This window comes from Alexandromys fortis, unplaced genomic scaffold (assembly GCF_014885135.2).
Source record: "Alexandromys fortis isolate MF-2015 unplaced genomic scaffold, M_Fortis_MF-2015_v1.1 scaffold_101, whole genome shotgun sequence".
In the NCBI taxonomy this organism is placed as follows: Eukaryota; Metazoa; Chordata; class Mammalia; order Rodentia; family Cricetidae; genus Alexandromys; species Alexandromys fortis.
Window position 1 is genome coordinate 1,339,583 of NW_026067983.1, and position 22,359 is coordinate 1,361,941.

Consider the following 22,359-nt stretch of genomic DNA (forward strand, 5'->3'; position numbering starts at 1 on the left):
AGGTTATGTGGAGAGAGAGTCTAAAATCAGAGGTCCCCATTGGGTCCCTCCCCTCGAAGCTCAGGGACTCCTGCGGAAGAGTGTAAGAGTCAGGGAGGGTGGGGACATCAGGAGAACATGGCCCACTGAATCAACTACAGGCTACATACGGGTTCTCAGAGACTGAAATGCAAGTGTGGAGCCCACATGGGTCTGCACTAGGTCTTCTGTGTATGTTATGGCTGTTAGCTTGGTGTTTTTATGGGGCTCCTGATGATTGGAGTGTATGTGTGGCTGACTCTTCTAGCCTGCTTCTGGGACCCGATTACTCCTGTTGGGCTGCTTTGTCCAACTTCAGTGTGAGGGCTCTTGTCTTGTCTGATTGTATTTTGTTTTGTCCTGTTTGGTTGTTGTCTCTTGGAGGCCTGCTCTTTTCTGATGAGCGATTGAGGGGAGGTGGTGAAGAGCTGGAATAGAGGTAGGGGAAATTGTGGTCAGGTTGTACCATATGAGAGAAGAATCTATTTTCAATTAAAAAAAAGAGAGAGAGAGAGAGAATTTTTTTCCTTTAAAACCTCCACACTTCTCTCTCAACTAAACCATCTTTGTTTTCTTAGACTCCCTCATGAAACCTAGATGGCCACCAGAATTCCACACGTTCCATACAGACACCACTCTATTGGGTAGATAAAATGGACTATTTTCTTTATATTTGTTGGTGTCTAATAATAAAAAGCTTTCCTAGATATTCCCTCATAATTAATTTACAAAAATTATGTCCTATGTGTATACTTAAATTAACACTAGAAGTAACCCCATGACTAAGTTAAAACAGATTTTGGTTTTCTTACCTCAGCACTATGGACATTTCAAGCTCTGAAATTTATTGGTGGGGAGCTTCTACCCTCTGTCCAGTAGTTAACCAGTGAGGCCCCAGTGGCTTCCCACGCAAAATAGGCTATTGCCATGGCTCTTGGTTGTCCTCTAGAACTAGACAGTGAAACCCTATTGCTGAAAATACCACATGCAATGGTTACAGGACATGGAGAATCAAGCTAGAACTGAACTGGAAGCTTCATCCCCAATAGCCCAGGAGAAAGCCCAGCTCATCCAAGACTTCCTGGTCCAGTTGCCAAGGTTCGAAGGTGGACAGTGCCATCCTACTAGAGGTGGAGGCATGGACATCATTGGGGAGCTCAGGAACTTCACTGCAAGTCACTGAGACACAACCATTCTCTAAAACTAAATGAGAGAAACTCAGAAACTAGGTGCAAAACCAGTATATAACAATACCCAAAACAAACAAACAAGAGATTGCAAAGAATAACCAAATCATGAAAATAGTAAGATGTTTAAAGCAGTTTTATTTCTCTCTCCCTCTCTTCCCCCTCCTCAAAGAGAAGGAAGAAAGCCTGATTTCTTTAGCTCTTTATTATGTTCCTGTAATCTGAGTCACCTAGAAGATTTTCTGCTTGCTTTGTGTCTAATCCGGAAAAAACTCGCTGACCTCCCTCTCCCACTGGGAACAATGGTGTACACACAGTTTCTACATTCATCCTCCACCCCTACCCTCCCCCCCTCTCCGTTTTCTTTCCTTTTTTCTTACAGTGTTGAAATCTAGCCAAATGTCCAATTACCTTGGAAAGAAAACGGTAGAGGAGAAAAGAAGCACGAGGCCTTTGGTGTCATTTCAAGAGGACATGCGATCTTACTTTAGAGCGAGGAGAGCGGTCTCCTTGCAAAGCATGGGAACTGAGGGGAAGCCAAGCTCTCTGGACCGACCTGTGTTTGTCAGCACACAGGTGACAGCGCTCTTGTTGCCATGCAGGTGAAGTTGTAGGCCGGGTATGTGAGTGTCTATAAATCCACACCCCTTTGAAACGGGAAACATCCTGAACGAGGTCGTTTCTAACAAGATCGCTGGGCAGCTCAGGTAAGCAAGCCAAACTCCCAGACCAGTTGGTGTTCAGTCTCTCAACCTCTGCTACATTTAAGTGATCAATTCACCGTTCTGCTACTTAAAAGTGAGTCTCTTGGTTAAAAGTGGGACACATGAAATGAAACTATATTTTGCTGCTGCTGCTACTGACCTGGTTTCCTGTACCGGCTTCATAATTTCACTCTCAATTCATATTAATAGTAGAATAAGTAAGAATTAACCTAAAATGACTTCTAAAAATAATATCTGGGTGCTGGCTATATTGCTTCCTTTTTTGTTTTGTTTTTTAAAATAACTTGGCTTTCATTTAATTTCATTTCATGTGCATGATGTCTTGCCTGCACGCATGTCTGTGTGAGGGTGTCAGAAGTCCTGGAACTGGAATGACAGACACTTGTGAACTGCTGGGCTGGGAATTCAACTTGGGTTTTCAGGAACAGCAACCTGTCCTCTTGTTGTTTTTATTGTTTTTATTGAGCTATGCATTTCAATCCGTTCCCCTTCCTCCCTCCCCTCTCCCTTCTACCTGCGACTCCTGCACTCCCAATTTACTAAGGAGATTTTAGTTTTTTTCTCCTTCCTATGTAGATCCATCTATGTCTCTCTTATGGTTTTCTGTTGTTGTTGTTGTTGTTGTTGTTGTCTAGGTTCTCTGAGATTGTGGACTATAGGCTGCTTTTTCTTTGCTTTATGTCTAAAAGCCACTTATGAGTGAGTACATATTATATTTGTTTTTCTGGGTCTGGGTTACCTCATTCAATATAGTTTTTTTTTTCTAGATCCTCCTTTTGTATGCAAATTTCAAGACGTCATTGCTTTTTACCTCTGAGTAGTACTCCATTGTGTATATGTACCACATTTTCTTTATCCATTCTTCGGTTGAGGGGCATCTAGGTTGTTTCCATGTTCTGGCTATGACAAAGGATGCTGCTATGAACATAGTTGAACAAATGTCCTGTGGTATGGCAACCAGTACTCTTTACCTCTCTCCAGCCCGCAAAGTTTTTATTTTAAAATATAGAAATGTTCAGTACTGAAGTAAATGGCTTACATTAATCACTCTTCTAAAGCACAAGCCCAGTGCCAGAAAATGCTAACTGCCCAATGTTGATTAAGCCTATTGGTAGTCATGAGGGGTGGTGGTTCCCGGGTAACAGATGCTGCTGCAATGGAACAATCGCCTAAATCCCTCCAAATGTCTGCCCTGGCAGCCAGAACTTAAAGACTCTCAGCAAGTCAAATGCTGACCATTGATGCTGAAAGTATCACTCATTCCCAAACAACTATACACAAGTTGTGTTGTTCTGAATACAGTCTGTATCTTTTTTGCAACATCTAACAAAGGTTTATAATTTTGAATATAAGAAGGTGCTTGGTACTAGTACATAAATGTGTAATAAGTATATAAATACTTGAAATGAGGAATTACAGATTCTGTCTCCATTCTGAACTTAGACCTAAAATAGCACAGACAGCGAAGTTGCATGTTTCTCTTGTTTCTTGAGGTAGATTCCACCTGTTCATCTCTGTCCCTAACATCAAGGACTTTCCAAACACTTTCTCCAGCTTAACTTTTCTTGTCTCTTCCTTCTAAGATGCCAGAAGAATCTGAAGCATTGTTTAACCTTCTCAAGGAGGTGCGACTTCACAGACAATCTCAGAGTTTTTTAATTTGTTTTTTTTTTAATTTTATTTTGCACCTGTAGCTCATCTGCAGGCCTTTTGGGAGTCCCATCAGCTTCTGGAAGGTCTGCAGATGAGCACAGAATTCTAGTGTAGGCGGCTTTTCAACTTCTCTACTGTAAATTCAGCCTGCCTGAAGCTGGCCTGCCCAAGTTTTGTTTGTTGCCCTAGGCTACCCCTGTTCCCCCGCTAAAACCATAGCTCTCATTCCATCTTCTAGGTACAAGATGCCCAGACCTGCAGGGAACAAGATGACATTCTAAAATGTTTTTTATGATTGATAAGCATAAGAACTGAAAGGAATAGTGTTATCAGACATGGTTACTGTTTAACAGGAGCTTTGGGGCCCGAATACAAGAACAGTAATAAATTGTTGTGCTGGTGATTGTGGTGGAAGTCATTCAGTAAGACTAACCTGGGATGGCAAGCTCCATCAGTTCAGAGGTGACCCAGAAGAGACATCACCGAGAATGAGAGCATGCTCCAAAGAGAGGGATAAGGAAGCATCTAGGGAAACCAGGGTCTAGAAACCTCCACCGAGCTTTTGTCCCCAAGATCTCGACACTACCCTACATTAACTGTTAGTCACCAGGTGTTTTGCTGGGACCAAATTTGTATCTTGCTAATCTTTCCATTTCTCACAATTCATAGAAGAGCTAACTATAGCCAACTCAAGCAGAATCAGTAAACAACCATTTCTTAACTTTGGGCTAGGAAATTTCATTATTATGGTGAAATTCACTGCCAGATTGCACATATCTACAGCAAAAATGCTTTGAGAATTTTTCAACAAACATGAAGATTGTCCGCACATTTACTTCTCTGGTTACGTGTTTATTTTAGCGATGTGACAATGCATGGCAGTTCTTAAAGGGAAGAAGTTGTAATCTGAAAGGAAAGGCTCCCCGGCTGCCGGGAAGCATGAGGAAGCTCTGTGAAGATGGAGCTCTGAAAATTAGGGCTCCTCCTGGTTCTACTCTGCTTCTTGTTTGGAGCTGAAGCAGTGGGTTTTTTTTTTATAGCTAATCTCACTTTGCTATAGAATTAAAATGTTGTTTTCAGCTATTAGGCCCAGAAAGATGAAAAGACAAGGGGTCTTTGTACATGCTAAGGGCCAACTTTGCCTTCATATTGCATTGTGGAGGTGATGAATGAACGGGATTGTGCTTGAGTTCCACTGCGGAGCGAAGCACATCGCAGTGACCTCAGGGGCAGTTGGGTGTCTTCAACCTGCTCTTGAATGTCTCCTGTGCTGTGATATCCAGAACCTTCACTAATTTAATATCTATTAAGATGGTTCAATGTCTCTAAATACTTTTAAAATGATCCCCAGAGTTTATCTAACGTGAAATCAAAAGAAGAACCTGTCAGCAAGGGGTTTGTCCAAATATCTTTTAATAGCAGACTGTTGAAGATGACCAGATTCTGAAAATTATTTTCTGCCATCTAGCTGCCTCTGAGTGACTTTCTGGAAGACACGATGCTCTGTTCCACTTTGTCCCTCTGCCTCTTGCTGATCACAGTTTCTACCAACCTTGCCATTGCTATCAAAAAAGAGAAGAGACCTCCCCAGACACTCTCAAGAGGTAGGACATTCCCACTGGAGTTTCTAAACTCGGTCAATTCAACTGTTCTCAAAATATCCAATACATCTAGCTATAGTTTGATTATAAGCAAAAATCTAGATATTTGCTATGTGTGACTTTAAAACAGATGTTTCTAAAGGGGGTCATCTATTTTAGATAGTAAATAACTAAATTTCAAAGAAATAACAAACCCTTGGGTTTGGAGATTTGTTTTGTTTGTTTAATCTGTTTTCAAACCTTGTGATTTGACTGGCTTGGAACTTGTTAAGTCGACCAGGCTGGCCTAAAACTCGTAGAGATCTGCCTGCACCTCTCTCCCAAGCATTGGGATTGCAGGTGTGCACCATTATGTCTGGCTCAATAACAGCATTTTGCTGCATCTTTTGTAGATATTATAAAGAACTGGCTTGGTGTCTACAGCTTTGATTGACTGTAGACACTTGCCTTTTGCTTTGACTCCAGAAATTCCACTTTTTTATACTTACAGTTTTACTTTGGTCTAGGAAACAAATAAACCTTCCTATCCAGAAGCATGATGAAGAAACAGTTCTCAAAATTAGTTTTTATATTTCCAGGGAGGAGAAAAATTATTTGCCCACACGCGATTGATTCAAATAATCGGGATAGCCATGCAGTGCTTGACGGCTCTTTGGAATGGTGCTCTGAGCAGAGGGAAGAGTGGCCCCATCCTGCAGGTGTCTTCCACACCATTAGCTTCTTTGGATCGACAGAACACCAGCTGTGTGTCTGTGTTGTTTACCTAAGTGAATTAATGCAGCTTTAGCCTAGCAATCACAAGCTGTATGTGGAGAAAGGCAATATCTACTGCAAAATAAATAAAGGACGAAGACATTGCCCTGGGTATAATTCACCATGTAGCTCTCCATCCAAACTAAGAGTTATAAAATAAGAAGCTTAGTGACCTTGAACAACTCAGGACCAAACTACTCACTGCCCTTCAAGTCCTGTAGTGGAGCTGCTTGGTGTTGCTATAGCTTTCGCCAAAGATGTGGCTTTCCTGGGAGCCCATTTATATGTTGATCAACAGCACTGCAGCAAGGTTTTATGTTTGTTGCTTGGTTGGTTTATTCATGTGTCAAGGTCATAAGACAACTCCTTGAACATGCTGACTCTATTCTCTCCTTCCTCCATTTGAGTTTCAGGGTTCAAGCTCCAGTCATCAATTTTGGCAATAAGAGCCTGTCCCTGCTAAGCCATCTTGCTGGCCTCCTTTTTGGCAATTTTTATGAAGGCCAATTGGAGTACATACAGCTTATTTTGAACAGCCTGGTTCTACTACTTCAGTTATTAAGACACTGTTTTATAGAAAACATGACTACTAGTTAGTGCTGGGAGTCTGTGTGCTGAGAGCTGGGCTATGTCTGTCGGTCCTTTGGAGATCTATTTCTGTTAGAAATGGCAGAGAGAGTGAGAAGGAAAGGCGGGAGTGGGTGGAAGGAGGGAGAACCATGTGCAGAGTGCAGCAGAGACGGGGCCAAACGGTTCAGGGCAGAGACGAGCGTGGAGAAAACAGAAGGTAGTGAAGAAAGGACTAGGGTTGAAAACACACACACACATATGGAGACCAAGGTTTCCTAATGTCCTTTTAACCAAAGAATGCTCAGGACCTGGTCCAGTGACTGCTCAATAAATGCACAGTAATAGAATGAACAAGATCACTGAGGACCCAATAGCATCATCAAAGCTAGAAACGAAAGCATAGTCATGAATCCAACCTGCAAGTGAATTTAAATTCTGTCGCATTTGGTCCATAGTAATTATGACCTAGACGGTACGGAAACGGTTATGATACAATATGTTCCCCTGCGGCTCTAAGGATATTTAGGAAGCTATATTCTTTTTATTCCTGGGGACCAGTGGATTAAAACAGAACAGATGGTTCATTAATGTCTGTGGGACAAAAGTGATCAGGAAATGAGAACTGAAATGTTTCCATTGCTGATGCTTTAGTATCTGAGTGACAATTTTAATAGGTGAGAGGAGCTAGAGACATGGCTCAGCTGTTAACAGCACTGGCTGCTCTTCCAGGGGACCTGGGTTCAAGTCTCAGCAACCACAGGGCAGTTCACAATCCTCTATAACTTCAGTTCTAGGGAATCTAAGTCTGACCTCCATGAGCATGAAGCACACTTGGGGTGTGTGTGTATATATCTACACACCTGCGAGCAAAGTACCCATAAACAAAAAACTTTAAAAATACAAATAAATCTAACAACCAAATACAAGCAAAAAAAAAAAAGGGAAACTAACCAAGGGGCTGCTGACATATTTCTAGAGTAAGTTACTATGAACTGTGCTAAAAGCAACACCCACTCAACTTCCAGGATCATATGGAGAAGACTCCAGGCAGGGTGAGCCAAAACAGCAAAGATGTCTTCCAAGGTAAAGACATGCGGTCTAGCACAAGCAAACCTCCTCTCTCGTTGCTGTAGAACAGCACAGTGCCTCTGTAGAACACACCAACAACTCCTCGGAAAATTAAAAGACATGCCAGCTGTGGTAGCACCTTTAATCCCAGCACTTGTGAGTTCAAGGCCACCCTGACTCCAGGAGACTCAAAACTACATACAGAGATCCTGTCTCAGAAAAGAAAAAAGTTAAAATACAGTTACCATTTAGCTCAGCAATTCCACATCTCCCTAGAATCCCCAAACAACTGAAATGTACGCACATTCTCATCTGCTCCCTGCAGCAAAGAACTCAAATGCCCATCAGCTGATGGGTATATAAAAAGAGGCTGCCTAGTTAGGGTTACTACTGCTGTGATAAAACACCATGACCAGAGAAACTTGAAAGAAAAGGTTTATTCAGCTTACACTCCTGTATCACTGTTCACCGTTGAAAGAAGTCAGGGCAGAAACTCAAACGACAGGATCCTGGAGGCAGGAGTTGATGGGGAGGCCATGGAGGATGCTGTTTACTGACTTGCTTAGCATGGCTTGCTCAGCCTGCTTTCCCATAGAACCAGGACCAACAGCCAGGGCACCACCCATGATGAGCTGGGCCTTCCCCTATCAATCACTAATTAAGAAAATGCCCGACAGCTGAATCTTATGGAAGCATTTTCTCAATTGAGATTCCCTCCTTTTGGATGATTCTAGCCTGTGTCAAGTTGACTCACACCCTTGCCAGCGTGACACAGAAACACATCTCTGGTAAGCCATAAGCACTCCTTGTTCATCCCCAGGATTTCACACTATTACCAACAGCCCAATAAAACAGGGTCACAGACCTTGAAAGTTCCACAGTCTTTACAAATTCACTTTAAAATAAATTCAGTCTCTTTTTAAAAAATCCTGTTTCTTTTAAAACCTAAAAGTCTTTTTTTTTAATTCAGTCTCTCAACTGTGGGCTTTTGTAAAATAAAAATTAATGAAATACTTCCTTACTTCAAGAGGGAAGAATGAGGGCATGGTCAAGATCAGAACAAAGCAAAACAAATTCCCACAGTATAAATAAGTCAATGTCTAATATCTGTGGTCCATCCACTCATGGTCTTCTGGGCTCCTCCAAAGGCTGGGGTCACTTCTCCGACTCTGCCTTCTGTAGCACACAGAGCTTGTCTTCCAGGCTCCACCAATCTCCTCTCCACTGCTGCTACTGCTCCTGGAAGTCATCCCATGGTGCTAGCATCTCCAAAATACTGGAGTCTTCTGCTGCAACTGGGATGCACTTTCACCAATAGCCTCTCATGGACTCTCTTCATGGTGCCAAGCCTCAAGCTTTCTGCCTGGCCCCTCTCGGCTTTTCAATCCTTGGTCTTCAACTGCCACTGAGGCTGTACCTTTACCAAGGGCATCTCCTGCCCTCTCTGTGTGCCAAGCCTCCTCTCTCCATGACTCCTCATGCCTTCAAAGCCAGTATCACCTGAGTGACTCTTCCACATGACCAAGTCCAGCCACTAACACAAGGTACACCTTTGGCTGAAATACAGCCACAGGAAACACTTCCTAGAAGATTTCAACTCAGTGATGCTGGTGTCTTCTTAATCACTGCTAATTTCTCAACTCCAATCAACCAGCATCAAGTATCCCAGAAAAGTAAAGATTCCATTTTAGAAGTTCTGTTATCTTGCTAGTCACAGCTGATTATGCAGGCCCTGCTAACCAAAACCACAGATTCTTCACACACACACACACACACACACACACACACACACACACACACACAACACAGCAGAGGCTGTGCTTCCCTCTGAAATTTCACAAGCCAGGAAGCCAGGTCTCCCTTGTATACACTGATCTCAGCTTTCTTATCTTCCAAGTTCCTACAGAACAGTTCGCTGAGCCCTCAACATTCAGTGTCTTTCTGACCCAACGTTCCAAAGTCCTTCCACGATCATCCCCAAAGCAACAGGGTCAGGTCTGTCACAGCACACCCCACTCCTGGTTCTATCTTCCTTCGCCGCCTAAGTGTCTTTCCATATCATAGGATAATGTTAAGCCATAGAAAGGTCATTAAGTACTAATACATGACAGAACACAGATGAAGTTTGAAAACATGCTGAGTGAAATAATTCAATCAGAAAGACTACATACCAGATATTTCCACTTACATGAAATGTCCAGATAGGCAAAGTATGAGCGGGGGACTAGTTTGGGGGTTTCTTAGAACTTGTGCAGATCTAGAAAACAGAGGGTGGAAGACTCCTACAAAATATAGGGTTTAGGACTACCTAGAAGGCTCAGCATGGACAAGTCCTTACTGCCAAGGATGGTGACCTGAACTCAATCCCTAGAATCCTCACACTGGAAGGAAAGAGTCCACACCTCGAGTTGTCCTCTGAGCTCTACACTTGTGCCAAGGCCCATTGTGCCCTCCTACGCAAAAATAAATAGATAAAAAGATGTAATTAGTTTTTTTAAAAGCAGAGTTTACTCTGAGGTGGTGAGAATGTTCTAAAATTGATAGTAGTGCTGGTCTCATGACTCTGGGAATATACTACAAAGAATGTGTACTTTCTATGGGTGAGTTGAATCATATGTAGATAATATATCAATAAAGTTGTTACCAGAGGACAAAAAAAGAAAACAAGAAGAAACACAGAATTGTTTTTCTCTTACTTCATGATTCTGCCTTTGATTATTGCTATTACACACTTGAGTTAGGACCACAGTCTGACATCTGAACACAGGAAACCTTGAGCCGAACTAGCCCTTAGACATTCCTTTCATGATAATTCAGTCTTTCTCATCCGTATTTCAGGCAAGTCCTAAACACTCCGCAATATTCCTGGATGCTCTATACCTTCTACTTCTTGAGGGCTTTATCCTTTAATCTCTGCTACGAATTCACAACTGCTTTTGTCTCCTTTCTAAGGTCAGTGGAGTCTCTACTGTAGTCACGGCTTTCTCTTTCCCTCTCTTCTACTCTTTGAATGTGTGTGTGTGTGTGTGTGTGTGTGTGTGGTTCAAATGTGAAATTCTCATCCTTGATTGTTTTTCCAGTGAAAAGTCAAAGTAGAATTCGGAACTCCTTCCTGTCAATGTGCACTGTCATAGAAGCAGCCAGCATCCTTTGGTACCCAAGATACAAAGGGCACTTTGTAGTATAGTCCGAAGGACTCTTGGCAATTTTTTAGAAGTATGCTAGCTGTTATTTCACATATATTCTGAAAGCTGGAGCTTTTGCAGGGCCAGAGATGTCTTCTCAGCCACCTTCAGCCATCATCCAGCACTGATCAGTACTTTGTAGGTTCAAAGCTGGGTCGAGCTTCGATGTTCTCTCCCAAATCTACCCGAGTACACTTTGGTAGGGCACTGCTTTGTATCCAGATATAACTTACTACCGTTTACACTGCGTGCCAGCCGGCAGCTTTGCAGCTGTCCTACGTCTGCAGGTTGACATTTGCTCATCAGACGGAGACCGGTAACCCTGGAATAATGCACTGATTTTCTCTCTTCTTCAGGGTGGGGAGATGACATCACTTGGGTACAAACTTACGAAGAAGGGCTCTTTCACGCTCACAAAAGGTAAAGTTCCTCTCAGTTGCCGTTCACGTGCTGTGTCTCATGCCTCATGGAAGACCCAGACACAGTCGCATGAGCTGCTCCGTTGTGGTATGCTGTGTGACATCGCAGTTGCTATCAGGGCAGTGTTTTAGCTACTGTTCTCATCATTGTAATCAGACCCCTGGCCAGAAGCAATTTAAAGGAGGAAGGATTTATCCTGGGTCAGAATTCAGGGAATGAATTAATCTTTGGAAGCAGGTTACATCACACGGGCAGTCAGGAAACAGGGTGGGGCCAGAGATGCAGGCCAGATGCAGGCCAGATGTAACCTATGGGGACTGCTCCCCAGCCCCCACTGTCCCTACCTTCTAATTGTATCACATCTTCACAAAACTGTCCCGCAAGCTGGGGAGCAATTATTCAAACAAAGAAGCCCATGTGGAACAAGTCACATTCGGAACATGGTAAATGGTATTCTCTAGCTGCAAAAGCTCTAAATACCTCTGTGTGCATTTCTGTATTACCCAGGCAATATGGGTGATTAAATGCAAGATGTATGAGCAAGAGGGGCCACTCACTGGACACTATGCAAGCTTACACAGAAAGCAGTTTACAGCAACAGTCCTCCAGCCGGTCCGGTCAGCCAGACACCTTGGGGAGCTTTAGGATGAGTGCAGATCTCATCTTCACGGTTAATCAGCCAAGTCCTAGCTGAGCATCATCTGGTATGCCAGGCACTGGCCCAGGCTCAATGACCAAATGTGGCATCATTTTTATCCTTAAAGACCTACTAAATCTCCTGGGGAACTTATCAATATCTGATTGATGAATGTTCACTTTCAATTTTCCCATTAAAGTGAAAAATACAGGATATTAAATGAAAATTGAGTTAAATGCTCTCAAAACTGAATAACTATTACCAAAAAAATCTCACTTCCAAATATGAGTGTAAGAAACCACATATGACAAATTATATCCCCAGGACATGTAAAGAACCCACCCAGATAGAGTAAGAGTTCATCTGGAAACTCTAGGAAGATCAAAGACTAAGAATTCATCTATTAAAGAAGTCAGTATTTAGGGCTGGGGCTGTAGCCCCGCTGCCAGGGTTCTCGCAGAGCAGGCAAAAGCCCCGAGTTAATCCCCATAGCCACACAAATGAGTGTGACAGGGCACACCTATGATGCCAGGACTCTGGAGGCAGGTGCAAGAGGACAGTGCAAGGTTATCCCTAGCTATGCGGCAAGTTTAAAGCTGGTCTGAAACCCACGAGACTTAGTGGAGGCAGGCGGACCCCAGGAGCTCACTGGACAGGCAGACTAAGCACACTTCCTGTCCAGTGAGAGACCCAGTCCACGAAAACAAGGTGGAGCCTTGTTGAAGGATGACCATAATGTCCTGCTCTGGCCTCTTGCACATACACATACCGCACACAACACTCACGTAGAGAATGCACCACATACACGTACAACACACGAATTTGTCTGTCAAGTGTATCACAGAGGATATTAAGAGGGAAGTTTTTAATATTTTGAGGCAAATTAACGTGGAAAGTCAATATACTTAAACTCATGAAATGTACTATAAACAGCTCAAAGGATGAAATTTTCTGAATAAATATCTTTATCTTTCTTATTTGAAAAAAAGTTCCAAATAATCTAATATTTTACTTTAAAGATACCGTTCATCCCCCACCCCCAAAGAAAGAAACTAAGGTCAAAGTTAGTATTAGGAAGAGCAAACATAAGCAAACAGTAAGCAAGACAACGATGAACAGCACCATACAAATAAAAGCTTTTTTTTTTTTTTTTACTTTTTACTGTTTTGGAAGAGAAAAACCCAACATAGTAGTAAATAAACCAAAAAGAAAACAAAAGAATTCTAATAAAATCAGAATGAAAGGTAGACATGACAATGGTATCCCAGGGGCTGGAGAGATGATTCCATAGGTAAGAGCACTTGCTGCTCTTCCAGAAGACCAGAGTTCAATTGCGAGCCCCCATGTGCCTGTAACTTCAGCTCTATGGGATCCAGCACCTCCTCCTGGCCTCTTTAGGTACCTGCATGCACACACGTGCACACATGTGCACACATGTGCACACACACAAAAGCAAAAATAAATAAGAAAAACACAACCAGACAAACAAAATGTTATCACTGAAATGGTCACCAGAGACTATTTGAACAGCTATTAAGTCAATAAATATTCTAGCAGAAACATAAATTTCCACACTTCCTATATACATAAAACCATCAAGATTTAATCGTGAATAGAAAATGTGAACAGACCAGTGAGGAACTTTTATTCATAATTTAAAAAGCAAAGGCCAGTCTCTGATGGTTCTAAAGTTTTGTTTGTTTTTGAGACGACATCACCTGCATCCCAGCTGCCCTCGAGCTGTGCTTCTGCCTGAGCTCCCCATACACTGGTTTTACAGCTGCATGCTAACACTCCCTGCTGCCTGATAAGCTGTTAGAGAACCAATTTATCTAAAAATAAATAGAAAATAATGTATTTAGATTTTGTTAATAAGGCTTGAATTACCCTGGTAACAAAGTCAGGTAGAAACTACAAGAAAAGACCCTTTTGGTAGTCTGAATTAAAATGCCCCCATAGGGAGTAGCACTATTTGAAAGGATTAGGACACATGGTCTTGTTGGAGGAAGTGTGTCACTGGCAATGGGCTTTGAGGTTTTAAATGCTAAAGCCAGGCCCAGTGTCTCTTTCTGCTGCCTGTGGACCCAGGTGTAGAAGTCTCAGCTACCTCTCCTGCATCGTGTCTCCTGAGTGCCACCATGTTTCCCTCCATGGTGATAACGGACTAAACCTCTGAATCTACAAGTCAGCCACAATTAAACGGTTTATTTGAAAAGAGTCGCCATGGTGTCTCTTCACAGCAATAGAAAATTGACTAAGACACCCTTGATGAACAAGTGGAAAGACCCTTAACAACATCCTAGCAAGTAGAATCCAACAGCATGTTAAATAGCATCATTAACCATGGTTGAATAGGACTTAATCCTAGAATGTAGGATTAATCAATATTTGTTAATAAGTATGGTACCCCATAATAGCAGAATGAAAAAATCACATGATCTCTCAATAGCTACTGAGAAGCATCTGTCAGAGCTTAGCATCCATGCACAGCAAACTAACTCCAGAAGGCCGGCCCTCGGCACGAGAACCGTATGACCTCAGGTCACGTGCCCAGTGGAGACAGGTTGGAAGCTTTCCTCTGAGAAAGGACGGGAGAGCCACTCTCACCGCTTCTCTTTCCACACGGTACCTGGGGACGAACTGAGCAGCCTAGCCAAGCAAGGCAGAAACGTAAAAGGTAGAACCCGCATGAGAAAGGTAGAAATGTGCACGGGAAATGATTGCATACATAGAAAGTCCCCAGGGCTGTTAGAGCTCATAAAAGATCTCAGGTATAGTGGTCATAAAGATGAATAGGTAAGTAAACACAAGACACCTATATTTCTGATTGCGTTGCTTTTCTGCCTAACCAAGAGACATATGCAATGAGAAAGGACAAGGACCAAGGAGTGGGGAGGGAGGGAGCATATGTCACAAGAGTAAATTTCTCTGACACGAAGTCTTCTTTAAAATCAAAAAAGAAATCTCAAGTCAACACAAAGAAATGAGTGAGGGATATAATAGCCGGGAACAAATGGTTTCACCTGGAACAGAGGCGGAGCGCTACTGCATGTGAAGGTAAAAAGGCAGTGATCTCTTGCACACTGGGGGAAATAATTTTAAACTGCTGACTCACATTTTAGTGTTCACAAATTGATGTGGGATTCCCCTCTGTATTCTATGATTATGTTTTATTACCATTGGTTAATAAAGAAGCTGCTTTGGCCTATAGCAGGGTAGAATACAGGTAGGTGGGAAAACTAAACAGAATACAGGGAGAAAGAAGGTGAAGTCAAGCAGACGCTATGTAGCTGCCAAAGGAGAAAGATACCAGGACCTTGGTAAGCCACAGCCTCACGGTGATACACAAATTAATAAAAATGGGTTAATTTAAGATAGAAGAACTAGCTAGGAATATGCCTGAGCTGTTGTCCAAAAAGTGCTGCAATGAATATAGTTTTTGTGTGATTATTCAGGTCTAGGCGGCTGGGAAATGAAAGCACCAGTCTTTGTTTACAACAAATGAAAGAAAGAAAAAAAAAACCTCCTTCCCCACCCCACCCCCACATCCTGCTTTTAGCTTCTTCTACATGATAATGACATAGTTAAGTCCTGTGAATGAAAATGTGGCCACAAACCCTCAGATATTTATTCTCTTCTACCGGAGAAACACAACCAAACAATAATTTGAAGCCTTGTTTTAGAATGTAGCTACTTCAATTTCTGCCATAGTCTCTCTGCTTTTATTCCAAAGGAATAGCAGCTCATTTGTGAACTCTTAAGAGTAAGTCTTCCACGTAACTGATGTACGTTTTCCCTTGGATTCTAATTGCTGTGATCTGATGCTGGGGGTGGATTTCCCCAGACTTCCCTCAAGCACCTTCCAGAAGTGCAGCTGTGTTAAGTAGAGGCTATTGGTTAGTTCCCAGCCTCCCAGACCCAAAATTAAGACACAGAAACTATACTGTTACACTGTTTGGCCAATAGCTTAAGCACATTTCTAGCTAGCTCTTAGATCCTAAATTAACCCATTTCTATTGTTTTATATTTTACCAAGAGGCTTGTAGTTTACTGGTAAGGTTCTGGCAGTGTCTGTCTCCTTTGGCAGCTACATGACGTCTCCCTGACTCTGCCTTCTTTCTCCCAACATTCAGTTTAGCTTTCCTGCCTAGCTCTATTCTGCTCTGCCACGGGCCAAAGCAGATTCTTTATTAACCAACGATAATAGAACATATTCACAGCATACAGAGGGGAGTCCCACATCACTGCTGCCCCTTCAAGATGTCTTGTAGGTGCTGGGAAGAAGTGGCAGCCAATCAGGAAAGCAGAGTGCCCATGCCCCTGCCTGCGCTGCCTCAGGACGCCTACTCTCGCTGACACTCCATCAGAAGAGCTATCTATATAGAAAACTTACCCAGCTGATGTGTACAAGGTTGAGTATAGGCCTGCCTGTGAGAGTGTCATTAATCATGTTCAGCGTAAGTGGGCTGACTCCAGCTTGACCTGCCTGTGTAAGCCTCATTGAATACCTTTAGGCTTAGCTTGCTGCTCACAAAGAATTGGGTGTGACATTTTGTTCATTGTAGCTCAAATCTGCAGCTTTTCTAATGTCTGATGCTGGCAAATGGTAGCTTTCTAATGAGCTCATAAATCCTAAAGGTAAGTTGGAAAGGTCTTATTAAAATGTACTTCTAATCCAAGTTGGGGAAGTAAATAAAATTAATCATTTAATGTTTGTGTTTAACATTTACCAAGACTAAAAATTGTTGGATACAGCATAGATTTATGCAATCACTGAATTTATATACTTATATTTGGTAACTGCTTTTGAAAAGATTTATGCTGGCCTAGGAATGTAGCCAACTAATAGAGTGTTTGCACAGCATATCCAAAGATTGGTTAACAGCATCACCAAATTAATCAGCTAATACATAACAATTTTTGTTGAATAGATATGTCTTAAAATCACTCGCTTTTGATGCCCATGACTATCTTATTATTAAAGCCACATTTGAAAAAATGATCTATATATCTGTGTTGGTCAATTTTCTGTCGCTATAATAAAAATATATGAGACTGGGTAATTTGTGAAACCAAGAGGTTTACTTAGCTCTGGAAATTCGAGAGCACGGACATTAATATCTGCCTGGCTCTGAAGAGGCCTCATGACAGATGGCATCGCAGGTTGTGATTGTCTGCAAAGAGGATTAAACGCTTCCAGCATTGCCACAATGCATTCTTGAGGAAACTAGTCCAGTGCCAGGAGACCAGGTCCTCTCCCAGGAGACACATTGATAGTCTTGAGGAGAGAGCCATTCTCTACCCTTGTTATATCTACAGAGTCATTATCCACCTTTCTACCCTTAAACTTTCCACTGTCTGGTCATCCCACTGGGACCCTGCTTCTACCTCAAGAACCTTCGGAGTAAAGGTGAAGCCTAAACCATACGAATATCCATGTTGTAATCATTTTACCCTCTGTAGTCACTGTGCTCGCTTTACTCTCAGACTAGACTTAGACGCAAATGAGTTAGTATAACTAACTAATTCACAGTTGAAATCAAAATGATCCTGAAAATATATTGCTGGGGGTTTCACTCGAGTTATTTGTTAATTTAGGTTAGCACATGAATGAAGGGCTAGGATACTGATCAAATAAGGCGATCTTGTAAAAACTTAGGCGATAAACCGGGAATATTTTAGGTTGACTGTCCTAAAATCATATATCATGTTTCATTACACACAAATTTTATGTATAGCGTCCCTTGGGCCCTGGGGTAGCATTGTTCTCTAGATATCTACACATGCTATGGAGGACGTAAGTACCACTTGCCACTCTCAGTATAGTTCCTGAACCCCACTCAGATTCTGACTCGGTGCGTTATGAAGCCTGTGAGCTGATGTTTATAATATGGTAAGATCTAGGGCCACATACTATCTGACACTACCTAATGTAGGCTTCATTCCCATGAAGTATGAGTCTGGAATTTTTATTTAATATTGTCAATAGTACCAAGAGTAGCAAAAATTTAAAACTAACCTTCTTCTATAATGTTATGCAGCATTAACCTCTTAACGTCGCTCTGTGATCCCTCTGTCTAGTAACAAGCCGCTGATGGTTATTCTCCACCTGGAAGACTGCCAGTACTGTCAAGGTAACTGTAGCTACTGGGATCTTCCTCCGTAGCCAGCACAAGGTAGAAGCGAGCTCGTGAGAACTGTTCAGAAGGCACACAGGCAAACCCCATTTTAGAAATGTCATTCCCAGAGTAGCACCATTCTACGAATATGCTTAAAGACCCAGTGAGAGCCACCTAGGGGCGCACTCTGGTAACTGCAGCGGGATTGTGAGTCAGAGGTAAACCCCGGCTCAGCTACAGTGAAACACAGTCCAGACCAAAGATTACAATTGTTCATATGTGTGGAATGTGAAATTATGATATGCTCTTTGGACTCTGATACCCACTTCTTAAGAGAATCAAAGTGATTATGACAACTTGCTGGCAGAAATTGTTCTAACCAATGAGCTACTCAGAAACATAAGTAATAAAATCAGTGTGTTCACAAATATCACTGTCCCTTGACGTCTCCTTGGACATCCTCTAGTCCATTGCTTCCCAGAGAGGAACTGAATGGTAAAAAGACAGCAAACCATTTACACCCATGACATTGATGTAAACAAGAGGAAAAACATACTAATTTTGATACCATATTGACAATGTCTTGACCCTTTAAACTAACTGACATTTTGTTCTCCTTCACAGCACTAAAAAAGGAATTTGCCAAAAATGAAGAAATACAAGAAATGGCTCAGAATAGCTTTATCATGCTGAATCTCATGGTACGTGAAGTCCACAGTGTTTTTTAATATCATAACTTCACAGGAATTTTTAACTCTTCTTTATTCCAAACATTCAGGGTCAAGTATTAGTTACTACAGAATTTAAAAAAAAAACCCTGATGTATAATTTTCAGAAAATTTAGCTTCCATACAGAATACTCCACAGTCCAATATTGTTCATTAATTTCATCTGCTTCCAGCATGAGACCACGGACAAGAACTTATCTCCTGATGGGCAGTATGTGCCAAGGATCATGTTTGTCGGTACGTGTGCAACTTCGTCTGTCAGTTTTGCAAAACCAGCAGGAATCTTCATGTTCTTGCTTTCATTTGGCTTTCTTGGAGGCTCTAACTTAAGCAATATTTTTATTGATTTTATTGAGCTATACATTTTTCTCTGTTCCTTTCCTTTTCCCTCTCCTTCCCTTCAACCCTCTCCATGGTCCCCATGCTCCTAATTTACTCAGGAGATCTTGTCTTCTTCTGCTTCCCATGTAGATTAGATCCATGTCTGTCTCTCTTAGGGTCGTCATTGTTGTCTGGGTTCTCTAGAATTGTGATTTTTTAGGCTGATTTTCTTTGCTTTATGTCTAAAAGCTACTTATAAGTGAGTACATATGATAGTTGTCTTTTAGGGTCTGGCTTACCTCACTCAATATGATATTTTCTAGATCCATCCACTTGTCTGCAAATTTCAAGATGTCATTATTTTTTCTGCTGTGTAGTACTCCATTGTGTAAATGTACCACATTTTCCTTATCCATTCTTCAGTTGAGGGGCATTTAGGTTGTTTTCAGGTTCTGGCTACGATGAACATAGTTGAGCACAGGTCCTTGTGGTACAATTGAGTATCCTTTGGGTATATACCCAAAAGTGGTATTGCTGGGTCTTGAGGAAGGTTGTTTCCTAATTTTCTGAGAAATCACCACACTCCCATCAGCAATGCAGGAGTGTTCTCTTTACCCCACAACCTCTCCAGCATAAACTGTAATTAGTGTTTTTTATCTTGGCCATTGTTACAGGTGTAAGATGGAATCTCAGAGTTGTTTTGATTTGCATTTTTCTGATGACTAAGGATATTGAGTATTTCCTTAAGTGTTTTTCAGCCTTTTTAGATTACTCTGGTGAGAGTTTTCTGTCTAAGTCTGTACTCCATTTTTTATTAGATTATTTGTTCTTTTGATGACTAATTTCTTGAGTTCTTTGTATATTTTGGAGATTAGACCTCTGTCTGATATGGGGATGGTGAAGTTCTGTTCCCATTCTGTAGGCTGTAGTTTTGTTTTGTTGACCATGTCCTTTGCTTTACAAAAAGCTTCTCAATTTCAGTAGGTCCCATTTGTTTTTCTCAGTGTCCGTGCTACTGGAGTTATATTTAAGAAGTGGTCTCCTGTGCCAATGCATTCAAGTGTACTTCCTACTTTCTCTTCTATGAGGTTCAGTGTGGCTGGCTTTATGGTGAGGTCTTTGATCCACTTGGGCTTGAGTTTTGTGCATGGTGATAGATATGGATCTATTTTCATTCTTCTACATGTTGATATGCAGTTATGCCAGCATCATTTGCTAAATATGTTTTCTTTTTTCCATTTTATACTTTTTGCTTCTTTGTCAAAAATCAGGTGTTTGAAAGTGTGTAGATTAATATCTGGGTTTTCAGTTCAATTCAATTCAATTGTTTCTCCTGTCTGTTTTTATGCCAATACCAGGCTGTTTTCAGTACTGTAGCTCTGTAGTAGAGTTTGAAATCAGAGATTGTGATGACTCCAGAAGTTCTTTTATTGTACAGGATTGTTTTGGCTATACTGAGTTTTTTGCTTTTCCATATGAAGTTGAGTACCATTCATTCAAGGTCTGTGAAGAATTTCGCTGGGATTTTGATGAGCATTGCATTGAATCTGTAGATTTTTGTCTGACTGACCTGTCCAGTGGTGAGAGTGGAGTGTCGAAGTCTCCTACTATTGGTGTGTGGGGTTAATGTATGATTTAAGCTTTAGAAGTGTTTCTTTTACATATGAAGGTGCCCTTGTATTTGGGGCATAGATGTTCAGAATTGAGATTTCCTCTTAATATAACTCAGAATAAATTAAAAGAGATCCATGAATTTCCAAACAGGAACTTTGAGCTAAGACATCACGAATTCACATGATGAACACTAACTTGGCTTATAAATTTGCTGACCTTAGTTTTAGAGCAGAGAGAAGAAACAGCTTTAAGAACTTGCTAAGTAATGTTTGAGTGACTTTGTTTGGGGTTGGTTTTTTTTAACAGACCCTTCTTTGACTGTCAGAGCTGATATAACTGGAAGATACGCTAACAGACTCTACACATATGAACCCCAGGACTTACCTTTGTGTGAGTATTCATAAATTACCCCGGTAGACTCTGACTACCAAGGGTCAAGAGTGGCTCTTATCAGTGCTGTCCACAATTCAATCTGTGGTGCTGAGAATCTGGGTATGGTGTTTAAATTGCAGACTCTCAGGACTCACAAAAAAAAAAAAATACAAAAAACAAGAAAAAAAAAACCAGAACTTCCTATGATCACCGAATCATGAGCTCAATAAGAACTTCGCACAAATCAAAATGACATAAACATTACCAGAGATAAATAACTATCTCCAGGTGTCAAAGACCCCACGCGCTCTTCTCAGATAACAATAATGGAAATTTGGCAGTCTTAAATGACCTTAATAATGAGGTACGAATTTACTAAGACCTTAACCATAGCATTTATTATCAGCCATATTTAAGAAAATAGTATTGGTCTCAGATCCAGCAATACTGGATAAATTCAATAGCTAACTAAAAATAAAACCCTTTCAAAGTTCCCGTAATAGAACTGCTTATTATAAGTGAATTTGATGAGCCACTACTGATTGGTGTAATCACTGAATTTACAAATATTAGCATAGAATACAGTATGCTAATGAGCCAACTAAGACAAAAATGAAACAATCCAACTTGACATGTTACAATTTAGATTATAGCATCCCCCACTTTCACTTACTAAGGGCACAACATGTGTTCCCTCTTATTTCAGTAATAGACAACATGAAAAAAGCACTGAGACTCATCCAGTCAGAACTGTGAGGAACGATGGAAGATGCTTCAGCTCTAAGAGGTCCAACGTGTGACAAAAACCTCCGGCTCTCTGGCAAAGGCAATGTTCAAGCACATGGATTTTGTAGCATTGCTATTAAGATTGGTGACATATCTGTGATAGTTTATGGAGGTAAACTTGAATTTTAATAAATGGCAAGATGTGTGATGTTGCTGTAGTTTGGTGTTTACTGATACCACTAGCCACAATGGTTTGCCCTGAGCTCAGGGTTACTACACTCTGCATATGAAATATCTCCACTGCCTCATGCTTTGAAGACTTGGTTCTCATAGAAGAAAGAAGTTCTGTAAAATGTGGGGTGCAGCTAGAGATTATAAACCATGCTGGTAGCTCACTGAGGGAATTTTGTCCCCGCTGCCTTTTTATCTTGTTCTCTACTTCATACGGACCAAGAAGAGGAGACCCTGCCACACATTCGCCCCTACAACTTGTTCTGCCCAAGTACATGGGCCCCATTGACCATGGACCCTCTGAAACCCTGAGCAGAGCAGTCTCCCTCCCTAATACCGTTGACGTCAGACACTTTGGTTACTGGAGAAAGTAACTAACATGGCCCTAGTGGAGGAAGTGTGTGAGAAGTGGCTGATGACCTCTACTTCCT

At 41.5% G+C, this 22,359-nt stretch overlaps 1 protein-coding gene across 2 annotated transcripts; it reads left to right on the plus strand.

Annotated features, from left to right (window-relative positions):
* Positions 1-1,622: 1,622 nt before the first annotated feature.
* On the plus strand, positions 1,623-21,897 carry Agr3 (anterior gradient 3, protein disulphide isomerase family member). Of its 2 annotated transcripts, none has more exons than XM_050158724.1 (8): positions 1,623-1,912; positions 5,052-5,187; positions 11,117-11,180; positions 17,899-17,951; positions 18,561-18,637; positions 18,838-18,901; positions 20,906-20,989; positions 21,678-21,897. In XM_050158724.1, the coding sequence occupies exons 2-8, from the start codon at positions 5,082-5,084 to the stop codon at positions 21,725-21,727; spliced, it is 498 nt and encodes a 165-aa protein (XP_050014681.1). In that variant the 5' UTR covers positions 1,623-1,912; positions 5,052-5,081; the 3' UTR covers positions 21,728-21,897. The 2 variants fall into 2 exon arrangements, with proteins under 2 accessions (XP_050014681.1, XP_050014682.1); XM_050158725.1 differs by lacking the exon at positions 1,623-1,912 and adding an exon at positions 1,922-2,003.
* The last annotated feature ends 462 nt before the right edge of the window (positions 21,898-22,359 follow it).

Excerpts from the sequence above, each read along its gene's own strand:
- Agr3 (XM_050158724.1), top strand. The coding sequence starts at position 5,082 with ATGCTCTGTTCCACTTTGTCCCTCTGCCTCTTGCTGATCACAGTTTCT. Across the intron at positions 18,638-18,837 it reads TTATCATGCTGAATCTCATG|CATGAGACCACGGACAAGAA; the intron begins GTACGTGAAGTC and ends ATCTGCTTCCAG. Across the intron at positions 18,902-20,905 it reads GCCAAGGATCATGTTTGTCG|ACCCTTCTTTGACTGTCAGA; the intron begins GTACGTGTGCAA and ends TTTTTTTAACAG.